Source organism: Hirsutella rhossiliensis (genome assembly GCF_020360975.1).
Source record: "Hirsutella rhossiliensis strain HR02 chromosome Unknown scaffold00005, whole genome shotgun sequence".
In the NCBI taxonomy this organism is placed as follows: domain Eukaryota; kingdom Fungi; phylum Ascomycota; class Sordariomycetes; order Hypocreales; family Ophiocordycipitaceae; genus Hirsutella; species Hirsutella rhossiliensis.
Window position 1 is genome coordinate 1,870,590 of NW_025408671.1, and position 18,638 is coordinate 1,889,227.

Genomic DNA, 18,638 nt, shown 5'->3' on the forward strand with positions numbered 1-18,638 from the left:
AGGCTCAGGGCAGGGAGCCCGTCGAAATACCAGGAAAAAGAAGCGATGACAGAGGACGAGATGCGCGAGGGCGAGGACGTGTCTAGAATATTAAGACGTGAAATGTACTCTATTAGACGCCGTGATGCAAGCACGGGGCTTTGCCGCTAGTTAGTAGACGGCCTCAATGGCCTTGCTAAAGTTGCTGCCAGCGCTGGCCAGGGTGACGGAGATCTGCTGCCGCAGGCAAGTATAGAAAAGCCTACTGTGTCAGCGGCGGTTGTTGGCCAACAATCACCTGATGAACGTGGCATGTGCATGACTCGAGTAACCAAGTAACCAAGTCCCCACAGTGCGAACATTAAGTAAGTACTCGGTAGCAACTTCGCCACCAGACAGCCTCTCGCCTCGCACATCACCAAGAGTCAAGACGAAGAAGAGGACAAAGACATGGGGGCGGTGCCACAGTCACGTTAAACCCGGAACAACTGCATCTCGCCCAAGCTACAGAAGAAATGAAAAAGACAGTCATCTTGACCTTTATCCACGGCTTCAAGGTGGGGTTTCCAAGCCGCTTCCTCCGTCCCCCGTTGGCCGCCGCCGTCGAACTTGGTTCTAGCTGACAGTAAATGAATATCAAGGGGGGCGAGTCGACGTTTGGAGATGAATACCAGTTCACGGAGCACTTGAGAGATATGGTGGCGCAGAGACTGCCAAAGGTCGACGTGCGTGTGCTGGTGTATCCCAAGTATGAGACGAGGGGGGATCTGGGAAGCTGCGTGAGCCGATTTCGAAGCTGGTTCGTCGGACCTCTCCCCCTTGGTCATTACCAGCGACTAGGTGGCGGATTCTAACGGGCCTGCAACAGGCTGGAGGACAAGGTCATCGACTTGGAGGTGGCCGCCGGCACGACTTCGCCGACAGTCGACCCGTCGGTGAGGACGGTCCTGGTGGGCCACTCGATGGGCGGCATCGTCGCGGCCGAAATGGTCATCGGGCTGGCGTCGGAGAAGCCCATCTACTCCGAGGACGGCATCGAGAAGACCGAGTCGCCCGCCTTCAACAGCCTCATGTTCCCCTACGTCCAGGGCGTCCTGGCCCTCGACACACCCTTTCTCGGCATCTCCCCCGGCGTCCTGGCCCACGGCGCAGAGGGCCACTACCAGAACGCCGCCGCGGCCGTGTCGCAGCTCAGCGGCCTCTCTAGCGTCCTCTGGGGCTCTCCGACCTCTTCCAACAACAAGAACAGGGCCAACGACGCCAGGATGGCTCTGCCGTCAAGCTCCCAAGCAGCAGCATCAACGACGACGTCGGGCGGTAACGGCTCACCGTGGGCACGCTGGGGCAGGATGGCCATGTACGCCGGGGCGGCCGGGGCCGTAGCGGCGGGCGGCGCGGCGGCGTGGGTCAACCGCGAGCAGCTGACGACGGGGTGGACGTGGGTGTCGTCGCACCTCGAGTTTGTCGGGTGCCTCGCGCGGCCCGAGCAGCTCAAGAAGCGCATGGAATGCATGGCGCAGCTGGGCGACGAGCTGGACGTCGGCTTCGCCAACCTCTACACGCGCCTCGGCCGCGCCGCGCCGGCCACGTATGTCAGCGTCGCCGGCACCGTCCTCGGCCACGAGCGCACCTTTTGCAACCTGCCCAAGAAGCTGCCGGCAGGGGAGTGGGCCGAGGCCGTCAACGACAAGGCGCAGGACGAGGCGTCGGCGCACATGAGTACGTCTGCCCCCTTTCTCCCTTTCCTTTTTGTTCGTCCCCCTCACGTCTCATGGGCGGAGCGAATTTCCCTTTGTTTGAGGGCTGACATGCGAGGACCACGTCGCAGACATGTTTGAGCCCAAGGAGAACCCTAGGTACGAAAAGCTGGCCCAGGACGCCGCAGGGCTGATTGAGAAATGGTTCCAAAATGACTGGTATTACGCCAGCTCTGAAGACGAAGCGCAGAAGGTGGAAGAAGTAAACGAACCGCACGAGGTAGAAGAAATCCCACCATCAGGGGCCTGACGCAATGGAAGAAAAAGGGAAAAAGAAACAAAACAGTTGCGACGATGACATTATATTAGATTTTATGAAGCGTATTATGTGATTACCCGTCTTTACAAATCGCTACATGGGAGCTTGAAACTTGTCCTAGCGCGAGCGAATTGACCCGCTTCGACAGCATTCATGGTATGACCTTTTCCTCGACTTTGGCTTCGGGGGAAAGGAAACCACCCGGCTTCGGAACTCGGCTGAACCGGCCTTGTTCTCCCCCGCTCGTCTGCAGCATGAGGCGCGGCTCGAGGGACAGCGTCATGACCGAGGCGACGACGCGAGGTGGGCATTGCAGCTGCCCTGCCACAAGCTATCGTCTAGCAGCTCAAGAAGAGGTGACGAGAGAAAGCAAAAAAGCAAATTTCCCTTTGCTCATCGGGTCGCCCTGTCGCCCTTTGCCTTCTTGGCGCGCATGATCTTTTTGCGCTGGGTCATCATGTGAGTGTAGAGGACGTAGGCACCTGGGCAGGGAGTCAGCAATTCATTGGCATAGTGAATAGGAAATAGGCCGGAACAAAGACAGAGAGGCTGACCAGGCACGTAAATGACAAGGATGGCGTATAGCAGATACTTCTCGAGGGGACTGCGCATGCCGGCCGGGTCTGCGGCCATGTAAATGAGGGAGCACTCGCTGAGGATGCCGACGGGGTAGAGGACGAAGAAGGTGTTGTAGCGCAGCCAGGTGAGGGCGGCGGGCTGCCAGCCGGACAGGGAGAGGGCAAAGTAGGAGTAGCGGATGACCTCTGTGACGGACCAGGCGACGAGCATGGACGAGTAGACTGGCGAAAAGGCGAGGAAGGGGAAGGAGTCGACGATGGCCCAGACGAGGAGGAAGCGCGACGAGACCTGCATGAGCGTGGTGAAGAGAGGTGCGCGGACGACGCCTGAGGCCGGCGTGGTTAGCAATGGACTCTTTTGCCTTTCATCTCTTGATATACACGACGTTCTAAGCCGAGAGAAGAGGAAGAGGCGCACCGAGCGTCGAGTGCAGAATCTCCATGGCGGCCATGGTCTGCGTCCACTTTGCCCATTGGCCGACGCCATCGTAGACAAACAAGGGCCCGGGCAGGGCGCACAAGGACACGGTGCGGGCGAGGACGACGGCCCAGGCAGCGGCCGAGGCGGCGTTGTAGAGGACGAGATAGGCCGTCTTGAGGGGCGAGGACGGCGCCTTGGAGGGCTGCTTGCTGGACGGGGAGGCCATTGGGTCTGGCGGCGCGACGGGCGCCAATTGAGCAGGTCTGCCTCGTGTATGGAAGAGAGGGGGCTGGGGGTGGGGGGGTTATGGGCGAGCCCGGGGCGGAAGGGCGAGGGGCGGGGGAGTTGTTGGAGTTGAGGGCATCGACAGGCATCGACACCAGTTGACAAGTCAAGTGGGGACTGGAGCTGGTATGGAGACGCGGGGGATGATTGGACCAATGGGGGCTAGTGCGGCCGAGGCCCGGAGCTTGGGACCGCCTACGAAAACAATTGACAATTGCTGGGTACGAGATTGGTTTTCCAGTTGAGAGAGAGGAATGGGCCATTTGTCTTTTCACAAGACTCCCGGCATTGTCAAGGGCACAAGTTCAAACAGGTCAAAACAGGTTGAAGAGTTGCGAGGTTTGTGCAGTGCAGTTAAGGTAAAGTGGAGGCCGGACTATTTAGAGGCCGGGGCCCGGGAGAGTTTCTTCTGGTGCAGAGGTGGAGGCGCAGAGGTGGAGGCGCAGAGGTGGAGGCGCAGCAGCTGCTGGCCAACGCGCGGCATCGATTGAATCGGCCAGAGATCGGATAGTCGGCAACGGACAAGCACAGCTCAAACACGCTAGTCGGCAACAGCTTGCCGGTTCTCAAGGACAATCAAGGAAGGATGCTCGACGGTCAACGCCACGACGATTCAATTCAAGCTTCGACGACGACGACATGCAGCTACCAGTCCTGGTTCAGCTGCTCTTCGGCCTGCTGCCGCGCGTGGTGCTTGGCCTTCTCGCTGTCAATGTAGTCGAGCCCCTTGGTCTCCACCTCGCGGTCGACAAAGGCCCCGATGAAGCCTGCCACGATCTCCTTGGCCTTGGCGTGGCTGTCCGGCTGGCCTGCACGTCCGTTGTCAGTCGAGCCGCCTGGCGAATGGTGGCCACGAAACTTGCCGTTTTTCGCTACGTGGTCCTCATACGCCTTGGCCGCCTCAAACGCGGCCGCACCGCCGAGGAGTTCGTGGGACCACTTGGCCTCGTGAGGGCGTTGCGTAACCACGTCGTGGGCCTCGGCCTGAGATGAATCATCTGTCGGCATCCAACGTCAGGTCCCGACAGCTAACAAGGACAAAGCCGGAGGCCTACCGTCGAACCAGCCCATGGTGAACGTCGAGTTGGTCAAGTGTGTGCGAGTGAGTGCTGTCAATGGATGGGCCCGAGATGTATTGGTGAGGGAGGCTCTTGTCAGTGTGATTCGGCTCAGAGGTAAAGGAGGATGGGGAGAATATATATAAGCTGCCGGACTGCATGCCAGAAAGCTCCCGCTCGCCATGGCCGGGAATATCGGCATCTTCTGCCGCCCGCTTAGGCTATGGCTGCAAGCTAAGCCTCCTGGCTGCGTCAGAGCTGAGGAGGTGGTCTCGAAGCTTAACCCGACCCAGCTGAGGGCGCCAGGCCTGAATCTCGGAAGAGGGGCCCTCCCAAGTGGCGGGCCGGCAGCATCTCGAGGCGCTCTGGCCTGTGAGGTGATGCAATGGACGCCAGGCAAGGCCTAGATCCCCCTTCCTCATGCAGAGTACGCCGTCATGCAGGCCTTGTCGTTGGCTGATTTCACACAATCTCAGGTCCCCATGGCCCCCGGACCAAGGACCGACGAAACACGGAACCAGGGTGGGTCCCGGGACGGTAACGGCTCCGCCCAGGGGCTTATCCAGGAGGAGACAATGGACGACGGGGCTCGGCACCCTCTCCAGACTTCTCGGCACGGAAACCAGGATGCTTCAACTGACACAGATATCCACCCGTGAGTGACCATCATACGGCTACATTGATTCACAGACACCATCGAGCCAGTCCGACTTGGTGGAGAGGGGAGACGAGCGCGGCTCCCGCGGTCAACAGTCAGGAGGCTCACGATGGGATGATCGACACGAAATTACCTCACATGTACACCGCTGTGCAATCTGTTCCACCTTGTCGGATCAGTACGTGGCCGTGAGTCTCTTAACGAGATATTCGCCGCTGTTGACGCCCCCGTACTTCTTGTCCTGCTCCGCCCCATACGTCCCGGGCAGGGTCTCGATGAAGTCCTTGAAGTTGGGGTTGCAAAAGTACCTGCCGTCTCTCTTGGTCAGCGCACCTCTTTGCCTCGACGGGCGGGGGGTCACAAGGGAGACGAGACGAACGCGATGCTGTACCGCGGCGGGTATTCCTTGCCCTCCTTGCGCGGCGGCTCCACGACGCGGTGAATGGTGCTTTTGATGGTGTCGTTGCTCCACCGGGCCAACAGATCGCCGGCGTTGATGACGACGGTGCCCTCGATGGGAGTCGCATCGACGAACTGGCCGTTGGGGCTCCTAACCTGCAGCCCGCCCCGGTTGTCCTGGAAGAGGAGCGTGACGGAGCCGTAGTCCTGCGTACGTTAGTCTTCGGCTGCTGCGCTGGCTCGGGGCCCACGGGACCTACGCTGTGTTCTCCGGCGCGGACCTGGCCAGGGTTGATTTTAAAGACGTCGGCCTTGACCTCGGGGTAGTGCAGCAGCCGGAGCGTGTTGTCGGCGTCGTCGATGAAGCCGTCAAAATAGCCCTCGTCGAGGCCCATGCCCAAGGCTATGGCTCTCATGACATCGCGGTGCATCTTCTGGCACCGGTCGAAAAAGTCGACCATGTCGGCCCTGAAGCCCCCGAGCTTGCCCTCCTCGGGCGGCCACGGATTGCTATGCGCCGGGTCCGAGTCGCGGCCAATCTCGAAGCTCTCCTTGAGGTCGGGCACCTCGCTGCGCATCTTCTCCACCTGGCTCAAGTCCTGCTCCTGCGTCACCTTTTCGCGGCCCGGCGACGAGTAGCCGCGGTTGGCCTCGGGCGTCGTCCAGCCGAGCTTGAGCTTGGCGTCGAGTGGCTGGTCGAAGAAGTCGGCCGAGCGGCTGAAGGTGTGGCGGAGCTTGTCGGCCGGCACCTCGTGGTTCTTGAGGTAGACGAAGCCGGCCGTCTGGAAGCCGTCGAGGATGGCCTTGGCCGTGGTGGCTCGCTCGTCGGCGGTTCCCTCGAGGAACTTTGAGAAGTCGATGAGCTGAACATGGGGGTTGGTCATGTCCGGGTTTCAAACCGGTCAGTCTGCTTATTGGATGGCGGGCTAGTCTTTTGAGGGAGGGGAAGATGGAGGGACTTGACGACTGCGTGGACTTACGGGGATGAAGAGGCCCTCCTTGCTCACGGCCGCGTCTGTCGCCATTTTGGAGAGATTGCTGATGATGTTCACGTGTATAAATGGGTGTTGACTCTGGTATGTCGACGTTTTTTTGTCTGTTTTATGTCACATACACTCTCTCCCTTACTCGGCCATACACGCTTCGAAAGGGAGGGGATCGGGGATGTGAGAATAATTTGGTGAATGAGGATGACTCCTTGCGGGGGTGAGGAGGAGGAGCAGCAGGAGGAGGAGGTGAAGAAGAGGAGGGGTTGGTTGTCGAAGGAATAGCTGCGCTCGTTACCTTATTCGGCCACCTACATTAGGCATATGTATCGTCTGGTCTCATGTGGTCGAACGCACTCGGCAGGCCGTCTACTGTACGAATGCAGAGACGGGGCAGCGACTACATAAGTTCGTACATGATTCAATACCTCGTACATGATGTTGCAATGCCGAGGTCCGTTTGCCAGATTTGGACGGCTCAAGCTCCTCCCGTCGAGGCATTTGCCGGAACTGGCCGCTGGTATCCTCCCGAGTCCACGATAAACCTCCCATGCACAGAAATCATGTTAGCCTAGGCTGCTGCAGGGAAAGAGGGATAATGTGTTGTGATCTTGAAAGGAGTAGAAGACGGTACGAGCTTCGAATGACTGTGACGCCCCAAGCTATGGGCCATATTAATTACCCTGTCGTTGCATCTTTCAAGTCGTTTCTGGCGTCCCCTTTGATTGTGTGCAAGGGGGATTGAATTCCCGGTGAAGCGCAGCATAAGCCATCCGTTCTTGAATAGGCATATTACGCGCCGTCTTCTCTATAACAACAAGGCCAGCAGAGTTTCTGCTGGGCAACAACCGTCAATCAACTAAGGGGCCCATGCGTAAGCAGAGTCCAGGGAGCCACACACACACACAGGGCACAGGGATAATCCATTCCTATGCATTGAGGCCAAGGGAAGTCACAACCTCGTATCAGGACCTCATCACCATCAGGGTAGGGCTATATTAGCTAGCAGCTATATCAGGGTCTAGGCGAGCTATCTGTACGTATAAAGCCCCTCCTGGGTCTCACGTAGCTCGAGGAGATGTTTGCATCGTTGTTGCATCAATTGTATAGCCCCTGATCACTCACTTCCACAGGCGCTCTCTAACGCCTGTTTGAGAGTTTCCTTTGCTACGCGTAGATGCAGCGAAGCTCAATGAAGAAAGAAGAATGATGGTTAAAAACGCCCTTGAGCTACATGTGACGCAGAAACTGACTCGCGAATCGCTACCCAGCACCACGAAGCTCGTCCATCAGGTCTCAGTCTGGCCGTCCTCGCTCCGGTCCCTGCAAGACCGACTCAGCCTCTCTGCATCTGCCCTGAGCCCCTCAACCTTGCCTAACAGGTCATGGATCTGGCCCTGTCGTCTTGCATGCTCGGCGGCGCTGGTCTGCGACCTTGGCAAGTCCTCGTGCCCGACAGCAGAGTCTACATCTGCCCTGAGGCGTTCCATGGCGTGGCCGACCATGCCCAGCAGGGCCTGCTTTGTCTGCTCGAGAGAGCTGTGGACGCTGTCGGATATCAACGCGCCAATCGTTGGGAAAAGGACATCGTCTGTGATGCGATCCTGGACGATCCGCCTTTGTCGCGCCGCCATCCCGGTCCCTGTTTGGATAAATTTCAGCCGCTCCAGCTCTCTCTGGGTCGGCGAGTGCTTACCGGACTGGCTGCTGGCGTGCCGATAGGTCGGCAGCATCTGGCCCACGATGTAGGACGTGTAGTTTGACTCTGTTGCACAACGGCGAGTGAGACTGGACATGCCAACCGTCAGTAAATCCAAGAAACGGGCGCCGGCAGCGAGAGTTCTTCGTACCTTATGTCTCGAGCAAAGCCTTCCCTTGCCATGTTTATCTTGAACCCCAAGTCGTTGATCCTAGATGCGATCCCGTCCTCGAGCAGACTACGAAACTCGGCGGGAGCCAATGCTAGATCCGGCAAGTCAGCCTTATCGTGCCTCAAAACAATCCCATAAGTGGACGACATCAAGGCTTCCCACATGTCAATGACGATTTCAGGTCATTCAAAAGACGCTTGATAGACTGGAGAGCGTCGCGGAACACGTCCCGGACTCCGTCTTGGACCAGAGACCACTGAAACTCCTGCTCCTGGCGCATTTTCCAGATGATTTGCGAGTTCCAGTCTTCACGAGGGCGGCCGGCCGTCGCATGATCGCCGTTTCTGCGGCACCAGGCGTTGAACTGGGCTGGGCGCAAGTCAGCAGACGAGACACAATCGGGTTCAGCCGAAGGCTTGGGCGTACACCGGTGCCACTGACGTGGGACACTGTTAGCTACCAGGCTCGGAAGATGAAAGATCTCTTTTGGCGCACCTTGTGCCATTTGAGGCCCTCGACTGCGGCCGCGTCTCTCCAGAAGGGGCTTCTGTGCACTTTGAACGAGTGTTGGACTTGGCCAGACTTAGTTGCGGAGGAAGAGCCCACTTAGCAGTGCAGATATTTGTTCTTCGAAGCAGCATAGGAAATCTCGGGCGAGTTTCTGGATTGCCTCGGCTGCGCTTTGCGCCTGTTCGTTTCAAATGTGAGCTGGGTCCAAGAGTCGAGCTGACGGAACCGACGACTTACAGTTTCATCCAGCCTTGCTTGAGCCGTCTCCTTCAACTCCCGTGACAAAGCTCGATGTTCGTGTTCTACCGACAAGCCCTTGAACTTCATCTCCAGAGAGTTGAGCAGACCAAAGAGCGAGGACTCGATGAAGTACCTGGCCTCTCGCAGTTGCGCATCGGCCGTGATTTGGTGACAGAACCTACGAATCTCCGGTACGCCGCTGACAGAAACGAGGTGAGCATTGCCCTTGGCAGAGTTCGTCTCGTACCATTTGTTCGACACGCAGAAGACGTCGAGTCTGCCGCCGGGGACTTTGCGGGCGTATGCGCTTCGCAGTCCCTCCTTGACATGGTCGTTGCGAGCTTGGATGAAGAGGATCTCTCGCCTATGGTGCCTCTTGGTTAACCCCCGCGTGTTCGCAGCATCACTGAGCAAGAAGCCTGCCTTTTCTTCAAGTCTTTCTTTCGAGCCTTGTCTCCGGCTTCCTTGGCCTCTGCAATATTTCTCTCAAGCTGCTCAATGACGGACGGATCCACCCGCTTCCCAGGACCGCAGAACTCCTGCCTGGCCCTGTCCATATTGATGTCCTGAACTGTTTAGCACAGTCTCGTGGGGGGACTGGTTCGAGCCTCACCTCAATTCTTGTGCAGACCACGGCGACGTTCATCGCCTTGGCCCCCGAGTCCTCCCATTCAAAGGGGACGTTGCGTGAAAGAGCCGAGTACAGAGACGACTTGAGCGATTGGTCGGTAATGGCACGGGCAATATTGGCCACGACGAAGACGTTGTTGCACCTCATCATGTAGTCTTGCGTGGCACGCACTCTGGCGAGGTTGGTGTCCTGCAGGCCTTTGACGGTCCTGTTAGCCGTATATATTTCTGCCATCCCAAACTCCAGATACTCACCCGGCAGGTCTGCGAGCACGACGCCGGTCCTGAGGATCTGCGTATCGAGGTAAATCCTGACCAAGCGTCAGGTCAGTAGGAAGCTCGCCTCTCCAGGGAAAAGAATCGGCTTACCGAATAACCTTTGTAAATGGCCAATACTTATCGCCCATGAAAACATCTGTCTGCTCGAGGCACTCGTGCGAAGTGCCGGCGGTGCCCTTCCAGACTCCCGTCTCCCCTCCCGCGGGCCAGTCAATATCGTAGGACCATCTGATGAGCTGGTCTTTCACTCTTCCAAAGGCTCCTTCAGTCGTGTCCTTGAGAAAATGCTGGCTGAATCCGTGGTGGTGCTTGAACGCGGCTTCCAGGGCTGACCACGCCTGGGCAGATTCTTGCTCGTATTCCCTGTACTCTTCCCTTGATGTCTCGTCCGACGTGACCCCGGGCATGTGAAGCTGTCGGTAGCTGTACAGCAGTTCAGATAACGCATCTTCAATCTCGTCTTGAGACAGGTACTCTGCTTCGATGCAGATGGGCGCCGTATGACTGGGAAGCTTCTGCCTATACTCGGTTATCACGGATGTGCAGGCAGAGCCCGTATCTCCCTAAAATTGCCTCAGTTCATATCTCACGTTTCAACAGCTTCAAGGGCTGACCGTTTTTGCAATTCCGGGATAGTGAAGCAGTGAGTTGATGAGACTGCTTTTGCCTACATGGGCGGTGGTAAGCTCCAGACGTATTGATTGAATGTGCTCAGTACTGACCTTCCCCAGAGTTGCCGAGCAAAGCAACCGTCCGCGTGTCAGTAGTTTGGAAAGTGCACAGCGTTTTAGCTTCTTCGAGCAGATACTCCCAAGAGTTGTCCTGGACGATGGGACTCAAGACCAATGTCTCTGCCGTGGTCTTTGCCACCTGTATGCCTTTTCGGAGAGTGTCCTGGAATTCACGTGTGAAGAACCGATGTTGCGGCGTTTGCTCATTGCCAACGTCGTAGGCAACAGGAGCGCGCTTGACTCTGGCGGCCACGGCTGAAACATCGGACTGGCTTCGAGAGCGCTCAAGTGAGACGGGCTCATGTGCTGTCTGCTGTGCCGCCACCGTGGAGAGTGAGTCCCCGACCGGGGGTAAGCTTGCACTTGCACCAGATCCAGACCAAGACTTTCTCGACGAGCTTTTCGGTGCCGCTGGAGCTAGTGACAGCTTGTCTGCGAAAGCAAAGGAAATAGACGAAACGTCATGTTGAGATGCGGACCACGCGTGACGGGCCATACGATGAGACGGCAAAGGGGAAGCGTTGTGAAGTACGCGAAAGGTAAAGCCAACGTCGTTACCAACCTGGCGGACTCCCGTTTGCTCAACTCGACAAGCTCTGTTGGATGGAGCAGGCTCGGAGCTGAATCGGAAAAGCGGCGGCCCAGTCAAGACAGCAGGCGCGTCTTGCTCGATGGTCTGGTCCTCATCGTCGCTGACGTAGTCGGGCGATGGCGAGTCTCCCTCCGACGACGGAGTATTTTGACGAGAAGATTCTGTGCTTGGGCTCGAGTCTTTGTCCGAAGGAGGATGCGACGAGGGCTCGCCCGCGCTTGTAAGCGGACGTTGGTTCATCCCGGGCAGGACTGTCGGTGCAAGTGTCGTATAGCTCGTGGGTTGGAGTTGGTCGCCAGTGTGAGCCGGCTGGTCTCCGAATGCGAATGTCATTCCAGCAACACCGACTTGTTACTTCCAGAGGGAGGGCAATATATAGTGCAGAAAGGCTTGTCCCTGTCGTCCATTGCCGGTTCTCTGCTGCATTGCTGCGCCCCCGTTCGTATGCATGTTGGCCCTCTGTTTCGACGAGGTCATCGACTGCATGTTGCGCGCGCCATCGGCGGCTTCAACCCGGCCAACCACCTTGTGAGTTTAGGCGCCGCGGCCGTCGCAACTTGACACGCAGCGTTTCAACGTTTCGTGATAGTTCCTGCAGTTGGTTCTACCGTTCGTCTCCAACTCAGCCCTGCGGCCGGAAAGCCGCTGCTGCAAGGCCAATCCCACATGGAATGCTCCAAATATAGGCCCTGAAACCCTACAATGGCCGACGGAGCCCGGCGTCACATGCCATGGCCATGCATTGCGGCTCGCCAGACCACCATGGCGGCCAAATCCTCGCAGGATGCGGCCTGGGGACCAGACAAGCCGCCGGCCAGCGCGCGAGGGGAACTGAGAGCGAATCAGAAAATGGAAGCGCCAACTGCAACGCAAATACCCAGGACACTTAAATATAGGCTATATGTGTGTTTTCAGTACATATTCCATTTGCCAATTTCAAACCAAAGCGGCTGCTGGGACTGGCCGCAGGTAACCCCTTGATACTACTCACTGCTTACTCGACTTGATAATTACTGGACCGTCCAACTAGGTGGCCTGTTTCCCAACGATAATTGTTCGTTCCGAACCTCCTCAACTTTCCAAGCAATGGTGGATCTATACCTGAAGAGGAGTTTACGGTTCATCGACCGAGGCAGGCGTCGGGGAACCATGTGTTTGAGTGCTTCGGCCAAGACCATTTATCAAATGGCGTGTTCTATAAGCCAGCAAGCAGGACTGACAGCACAGTGCAACGACGCTTTTGTTCACCACAATGTCTGCTTGTTTCGCATCTAATCGGCTATTATCCGTGGACAAGAAGAATCCGCTGCTGGTGGGCCGAGCTCAAACTCCAGCAGAGAACCCCATGCAACGAACGACCAGAGCTCTGTCTAGGCTACAGTTCACCTCGTTGGCGCAAAGTCAAGACGTGGCCATTGTCTTGACGACATTCACATGCGCAGACGCTGTTCACTGCCCATATGGTCCGGCGATATAGCCGATAGGGTCGGCCCAAGGCTTTGGAGCGATTTAAGAGACGGAGGCACCAACATATGAATTACAACTAACCACATTGAAGTCAGTGACCATGGCACTTCTTGTTCGTCTTCCTTGGCTTCGCATCTCCAGCCGACGAGGGAGGCTCCTTGCCTCTTCTCCCAATAAACCCTCCCCCTTCACATGCATTCTTAGTGTCGACAATCTTGAAAACACCTGCGAGTGAGTCAACACACATAACCGCGGGTCACGACAGACCTTTCCCCGCAGCCACCATGCATATATGCATGCATGGTCCGCAGCTTGACAAGATGTGGTGCGGGGAAGAGGCCGTCCTTCCCCCTCACTCCGCCGCCCCCAGAGCCGATCATGATGCCCCCTTTCCTCATGCATGCGAGTTTCCTAGCCTGGCCCAGATAGAAACGACGCGTCTCTCCATCAAAGGTCTGTTCCGCACGGGTGCCGGCGCATACGCGCGCCTCGGAGCCCGTCGAGCTTCTGGGCTGACCGCGGTGAGCAGGCCGTGCCCGCTTGCACTCCATCTTCTGCCTCTCGTCTTGCCGTCTCTTGCCGTCTCTCGTGCAACAGGCTCTGGTGTCCTTCCTGGCAGCCTTACTCGCTTCTTCCCCCAAACTCAAGCTCCGGCAGACGCTCCAACTCCAAGCAGAACTTCCCATCCCTCCACCAGGAGATACGACAGCCTCGGCCAGGCTATCAGAAGAAATTCAGCAAGAGGAGAAAAGTAGAGGGCAAAGGAACGCCACGCAGGCATGTCCGCTTGCGCCGCCATGGCCATGTCCAACATGACCGTCGTCGACATCCACACCCACATGTACCCGCCTACCTACATCAACATCCTCGAGTCGCGCCAAACCATTCCTCTGGTCCGCACTTTTCCCCAGGCTCCCGACCCGCGCCTCATCCTGCTCCAGTCGGAAGTCCAGTCGCTTGAGGAAGCTCGCAACAATCCGGCCGCCAAGCCTCCCGGCCGCCCGCTCACGTCGCACTACACCTCGCTCGATCAGAAGATGCACTTCATGGACACGCACCACATTGACATTTCCGTCGTGTCCCTCGCCAATCCGTGGCTGGACTTTGTCGACGCCTCCGTGTCCGGGGGTGTTGGAGAATCCATCAACAACGAGTTTTCCGACATGTGCGGTCGCCATCCGGGTCGCCTCTTCTTCTTTGGCGCTCTTCCTCTGACGGCGCCCCTCGAGACGATTCGGTCGTCCATTGACCATCTCAAGAATCTTAAGTACTGCCGGGGCGTCATCCTGGGAACGTCGGGCCTCGGGAAAGGGCTCGATGACCCAAAACTGCTCCCCATATTCGAGGCGCTCGCCGAGGCTCGACTCACCATCTTTCTGCACCCTCACTATGGCCTGCCTAACGACGTTTGGGGTCCCCGCGCCGAAGAATACGGCCACGTGCTCCCCCTCGCATTGGGCTTCCCGATGGAAACCACCATTGCCGTGACTCGAATGTACCTTGCCGACGTCTTCAACAAGGTCCGCGATTTGCGCATGATTCTCGCTCACAGCGGCGGCACGCTACCCTTCCTCGCCGGCCGGATCGAGAGCTGCATCATCCATGACGGACAGCTGGTGCGCGAGGGCAAGGTGGCCAAAGACCGTCGCTCCATCTGGGACGTCTTGAAGGAACAGGTCTATCTCGATGCCGTCGTTTATTCCGAGGTCGGTCTCGGGGCGGCCATCGACGCCAGCGGGAGCGATAGGCTCTTGTTCGGCACAGATCACCCCTTCTTTCCGCCTCTTACAACGGATGAGCAGGGCGAATGGGAGAGTGTCAGTATGAACGCGGACGCGGTGGCCCGGGCGGTTGGGGAGGGCTCAGCAAAGGCCAAGGGCATCATGGGAGAAAACGCCATAAGAATCTTGAGACTTGGCGAAAAGGCGTAAATTGAGGGCACCCTCCAGCCAAATGGGAAACGGGCCGGTAATGAGTTGAGCAGCCAGTGATGGTGGATTCTGATCTTGGTCAGGGATGAGGGATGTGCGTGCCTGAGAGTGTTTGTGCGTGCGAAAACACTCTGTCTCGAGGGCATACGCAAATCTCGCCGACAATGTGCACCCCTCAGAGCGCCGCGGCTTCACGCTGATAATTTGCCTCTGCCTCGTGTATCCTCCGCCGCGCCTCCTGCTCCGCTTGCGTCGCTTCCTGCAGCTCCTCGGGCGCCGCGGCTTGCTTCCGTAGATTCCTGACGGCTTGCACGGCACGCAACTTGTCGCAGACCAGCTCCCAGTACTTTTTATTGACGTCGCCGAGGCCGACGAGATAGTTGCCCGGCACGTCGATGGTGCCGTTGGCGGGTCCCGAACGTTTGCCGCCGCCACCCAGGGAGGCCTTGATGGACACCTTTGCCTGCTTCCGGCGGGCCTTTTCGTCCCTCTTTTCCTTGAGCCGGCGCCTGGCCTCGGCCAGGTCGGCCACGTCCTGGGCAGCCTCGGCCTGACGCCTTTGCTCCTCGTCGCGCAAGCGTTGTACCTCGGCCAAGCGCTCCCTCTCCTTCTGGAGAGTCTCGCGGTCGAGGTGCTCCTTGTCTTGGCGCTGGCGCATGGCGGCCTGCTCGCGGGCCTCGAGGTCATCGGCGAAGTGCCTGCGCTCCCTGTCCATGGCCTCGCGCTCGTGCTTTCGTAGCAGCTTGGCCTTTGTGGCCTGGTCGTAGACGGCGCGGGCGTCCGGGTCGGACAGGACGTCGCGGGCGCGTTCAAAGAGCTCCCATTTGGAGGCGTCGAACTGGTCACCCGCCTTGTCCGGGTGGTACTTTAGCGACCGCTTTCTCCATGTGCGGTGGATGTCTTCTTTTGACGTGAGGGCGTCGACGCCCAGGAGCTGGTAGAGGTCGACATCCTGCTCTGCGTATTCGCTGGCGAACCGCACCAGGTCCTTGTTGTCTTCGCTCATGGCTCTACCGGTGACGGGCGTGCGGCCGTGAGAACTTGGTCTGCTTATAGAGCCGCAGGCGCCGTGAACCGCAATGACGGTGCGGAAAGACGGAGAAGGAAGAGATGTTTGCACGCGCGACCGCTCTGATGAGTGAGTGAACCGGTGGCGCGGGAGAGCGTGGGGTGGCGCAAAGAGAAGGACAAGTTTTCGAAAGAGATGGGGATCCGCCGAGCAGGTAATGGTAGAAACGGGCTGACGATGGAGTTGGTGTGGGTAACTGAGGTGTGCGCGATGATGAGTGAATGTTGAGAGCTGTCGCGACATCTAACTTAGGTTCTTTTGAAGGTCGGAGAGTCAGCACGTGACTTGCCAGACGGCCCAACTCCAGGCGTCAACTATTATTAATTAAACCTCACTTCATAACCAACGACATACCATCACAAAGCGACACCCTAATGGCAGCTTAACAGAAACGGTCGCACGACATGCTTCCCTTCGAACAGAAACGACAGACCGTGACGTTTCGCATTACGCCTGATCCTTGAATGCCCCCCTTTCCCGTTCTTGCAATGTAAATCACTCTCTCATCATCAGCATCATCACGCCCACGCCAAAGCCCCCATTCTTGCTCCAACTCGCCCGCCTCCGCGCATAGTCGTACACATTTGGCGTCCCTCCCGACTCTTTCAGCAGATGTCTCTCGTACCGCCCGAGCGGCTCCTCCCGCATGGTTCTCTGGCCCGGATCCGCAGGCCCATCCGTCTCGCCCCTGGCGAAACTCCACACCCATCGCCCCTCCAACGCCTCCCCGTCGCAGTCGCGCTCACCTCCCTGACAACCCTGAGCCGGTCTCGGCGGCGACTCATGCGCAAAACTCGCTACCCGCCGGAGCCGCCAGCCGGATAGCGCCGGACAGGTCCAGCTCGCCTTGTCGTTGAGCCCGAGGCCCTCGCACGCGAGCCGCGTCCGGACCGAGCTGTGCACGCTCTCGTTGGTGTCCTGCAGGAAGCCCCTCTTGTCGACCTTGGTTCGGGGGTCGATTTGTCTGTACAAGCCCGGCGTCCGCGTCGTCTCGCCCGAGAGCTTGAAGATGACGCTCGAGACCTTGCGCATGGCTCCGAGGCCCCACGGGCGCTCCGGCCAGTTCTCCTCGTAGATGCAGTCGACGGCCCACCTCGGTTGTTTTCGGGAGCCTAATATGCAATCTAACTTGAAGGCATTCTCTGGCACGTGGTGGTAGAGGTCTGAGGATTGCTTGATGACTCGGTCCAGCGACTGTATGTCAAACTCGACTCCGACGCTGGCCATTTGATCCATCATCCCTGAGAGCGAGAGATCAGTTTCCTTGGATCTTGTCTCTGATCAAGGGATTTCGTACAAGCCAGGGTGCAGTTGGCAAGCCCCTGGTCTTTCCAGCCGCCACCGCAATTACCATGGTTTCCCGGAAACCAGACCTGCCTCAGCTTGGTGCTGAGCCCGGCCTCTTGCGGCCGCTCCCACACGGCAGGGCTAAAGGGCGCACGCGTCTCGTCGAGGGCGAGTGCCTGGAAAGCATGCTCGATCCGGTCCGACAGCGCCGTGTCGTGCCACTTGTACGTTCACAGAAGGTCAGCCAGCCGGCGGACAACGAGTGAGGAGAGGGAAAGCAAAGACCCCGAAGAGGAACGAAAAGGGGACGGGAATGACTTATTCCTTATTATCCGAGTTGATGCCCAACCTCTCGAGCCACGCAATGCGCGGTATCCCCAGGCTGCCCACGGTGTCCCAGACGCAAACGGCCTTTACGGTGATGAGGCGGCCGCTCTGCTGGTGGATGCGCGTGTGGCCCATCTCGGCCAGCCGGGCGCGGTAGACGGCGGCCGCCTGGGGCCCCTTTGGCTTCTGCGGAAAGGGCACTTTGGGAAAGGGGTCGCGGTAGTCGTCCTCCAGCCAGTTCTGCATGTCCTTGAAGATGGGGCAGAAGTGCTCGACGCCCTCACGCGTCAGCAGGCCCAGGTTGGATATGAGGCCGGCCACGGAGCGGGCGGTGAAGGCGCTGCGCGAGAAGCCGACGAGGAGGATGTCGTCGCCTTCACGGTAGTGGGCGCACAGGTACGAGTAGGCCTCGCGAACGCGCTGGCAAGAGACAGAAACGGGGCACCGTTCAGCCAACGCACCGGAACAAGATATCGGGAAAGGAGCCGGAGCCGGAGCCGGAGCCGGAGCCGAGCCAGCATGCGGACACGGAGACGGAGACTCACCTCGGCCAGCCCGACGCCAAACGCACCCCCCGTGATGCTGTCGAGCGCATTGCTCCCGCTGCCGACGCCCGACCCGTAGCTGATGATCTGCAGCGTGCCGTCGCTGCACCGGCGCTTGAAGCAGCGCGAGATGCGCGTCACGTTGGACGGCACCTGCAGCCCGCCCCGGCCGTTGAGCAGGCCCGGCTTGACGTACCCATACGCGCTGTTCATCCACGTGCCGTCGCAGCACACGATGAGGCGCTTTTTGGCCCGCCTCTCATGGCCGCTGCAGCTGCCGGGCCCGTCGCCGCCCTCTGCCGCCGACGCGTCCATCTGAGCCTTCTTCTCTTGCAATGCTCGAGGCCACCTCCTGTCTCTCAACCTTCCCCTTTTGTTTGGCTGTGTTTGTTCGTTTTGGGAGTAAGTGAATTGATGAAGAAGGCAGGCAAACAATTTGGCCGCCGACACAAAGGCCCGCGCCGATGTGGCCTATCCGGGACATGCAGCAGCCAGCGGGTTGGTCGCCGGTGCCGGCTTGCATGGGGGGCAATCAGGGATTCATATATCGAGTCCATGTACATGCAAGACGAAATGCAAGGGCCTGACGTCGCAGCCCGATCTCTCGCCCTCTCTCGTGGGACACTTCGTCGACGAATGTAGCATCATGGGAAAGGGGAGGGGTTCTCCTCCCCTCTTGTTGGTGTAACCGAGACGCGACGCCAACTTCTTCTTGTAATTATCTAAATATAGGGCAATACAGTCATAGGAGACGCCTCTTATGCTCACTCCGACTTGAA

General features: G+C 58.5%; 9 protein-coding genes across 9 annotated transcripts; 3 read left to right on the forward strand and 6 right to left on the reverse strand.

Moving 5' to 3' along the window:
• Positions 1–494: 494 nt before the first annotated feature.
• On the forward strand, positions 495–1,986 carry HRG_05426 (alpha/beta-Hydrolase; the record flags this gene model as incomplete). The annotated part of the gene is made up of 5 exons (XM_044863897.1): positions 495–536; positions 621–778; positions 848–1,296; positions 1,363–1,698; positions 1,808–1,986. 5 exons carry the CDS (start codon positions 495–497, stop codon positions 1,984–1,986), a joined length of 1,164 nt encoding a protein of 387 aa, XP_044720429.1.
• A 402-nt stretch (positions 1,987–2,388) lies between these two features.
• Positions 2,389–3,220, reverse strand: HRG_05427 (protein tyrosine phosphatase-like protein, PTPLA domain-containing protein; the record flags this gene model as incomplete). The annotated part of the gene is made up of 3 exons (XM_044863898.1): positions 2,389–2,477; positions 2,550–2,900; positions 2,992–3,220. 3 exons carry the CDS (start codon positions 3,218–3,220, stop codon positions 2,389–2,391), a joined length of 669 nt encoding a protein of 222 aa, XP_044720430.1.
• Positions 3,221–3,924: 704 nt separating this feature from the next.
• HRG_05428 (uncharacterized protein) lies at positions 3,925–4,350 on the reverse strand (the record flags this gene model as incomplete). The annotated part of the gene is made up of 3 exons (XM_044863899.1): positions 3,925–4,088; positions 4,143–4,277; positions 4,335–4,350. The coding sequence occupies 3 exons, from the start codon at positions 4,348–4,350 to the stop codon at positions 3,925–3,927; spliced, it is 315 nt and encodes a 104-aa protein (XP_044720431.1).
• A 169-nt stretch (positions 4,351–4,519) lies between these two features.
• HRG_05429 (uncharacterized protein) lies at positions 4,520–4,996 on the forward strand (the record flags this gene model as incomplete). The annotated part of the gene is made up of 2 exons (XM_044863900.1): positions 4,520–4,714; positions 4,814–4,996. 2 exons carry the CDS (start codon positions 4,520–4,522, stop codon positions 4,994–4,996), a joined length of 378 nt encoding a protein of 125 aa, XP_044720432.1.
• Positions 4,997–5,170: 174 nt separating this feature from the next.
• On the reverse strand, positions 5,171–6,419 carry HRG_05430 (2OG-Fe(II) oxygenase superfamily domain-containing protein; the record flags this gene model as incomplete). Its single annotated transcript, XM_044863901.1, has 4 exons — positions 5,171–5,303; positions 5,375–5,601; positions 5,655–6,257; positions 6,375–6,419. The coding sequence occupies 4 exons, from the start codon at positions 6,417–6,419 to the stop codon at positions 5,171–5,173; spliced, it is 1,008 nt and encodes a 335-aa protein (XP_044720433.1).
• Positions 6,420–7,669: 1,250 nt separating this feature from the next.
• Positions 7,670–11,473, reverse strand: HRG_05431 (dynamin family domain-containing protein; the record flags this gene model as incomplete). Its single annotated transcript, XM_044863902.1, has 13 exons — positions 7,670–8,022; positions 8,077–8,168; positions 8,231–8,342; positions 8,414–8,620; positions 8,858–8,939; positions 8,999–9,365; positions 9,425–9,567; positions 9,615–9,829; positions 9,887–9,942; positions 10,001–10,473; positions 10,525–10,577; positions 10,633–10,909; positions 11,204–11,473. 13 exons carry the CDS (start codon positions 11,471–11,473, stop codon positions 7,670–7,672), a joined length of 2,700 nt encoding a protein of 899 aa, XP_044720434.1.
• A 2,024-nt stretch (positions 11,474–13,497) lies between these two features.
• On the forward strand, positions 13,498–14,631 carry HRG_05432 (amidohydrolase domain-containing protein; the record flags this gene model as incomplete). Its single annotated transcript, XM_044863903.1, has 2 exons — positions 13,498–13,647; positions 13,690–14,631. 2 exons carry the CDS (start codon positions 13,498–13,500, stop codon positions 14,629–14,631), a joined length of 1,092 nt encoding a protein of 363 aa, XP_044720435.1.
• Positions 14,632–14,806: 175 nt separating this feature from the next.
• On the reverse strand, positions 14,807–15,637 carry HRG_05433 (dnaJ domain-containing protein; the record flags this gene model as incomplete). Its single annotated transcript, XM_044863904.1, has 2 exons — positions 14,807–15,166; positions 15,218–15,637. 2 exons carry the CDS (start codon positions 15,635–15,637, stop codon positions 14,807–14,809), a joined length of 780 nt encoding a protein of 259 aa, XP_044720436.1.
• A 558-nt stretch (positions 15,638–16,195) lies between these two features.
• Positions 16,196–18,174, reverse strand: HRG_05434 (alpha/beta hydrolase domain-containing protein; the record flags this gene model as incomplete). The annotated part of the gene is made up of 5 exons (XM_044863905.1): positions 16,196–16,450; positions 16,502–16,941; positions 16,998–17,163; positions 17,396–17,734; positions 17,860–18,174. The coding sequence occupies 5 exons, from the start codon at positions 18,172–18,174 to the stop codon at positions 16,196–16,198; spliced, it is 1,515 nt and encodes a 504-aa protein (XP_044720437.1).
• Positions 18,175–18,638: the final 464 nt, after the last annotated feature.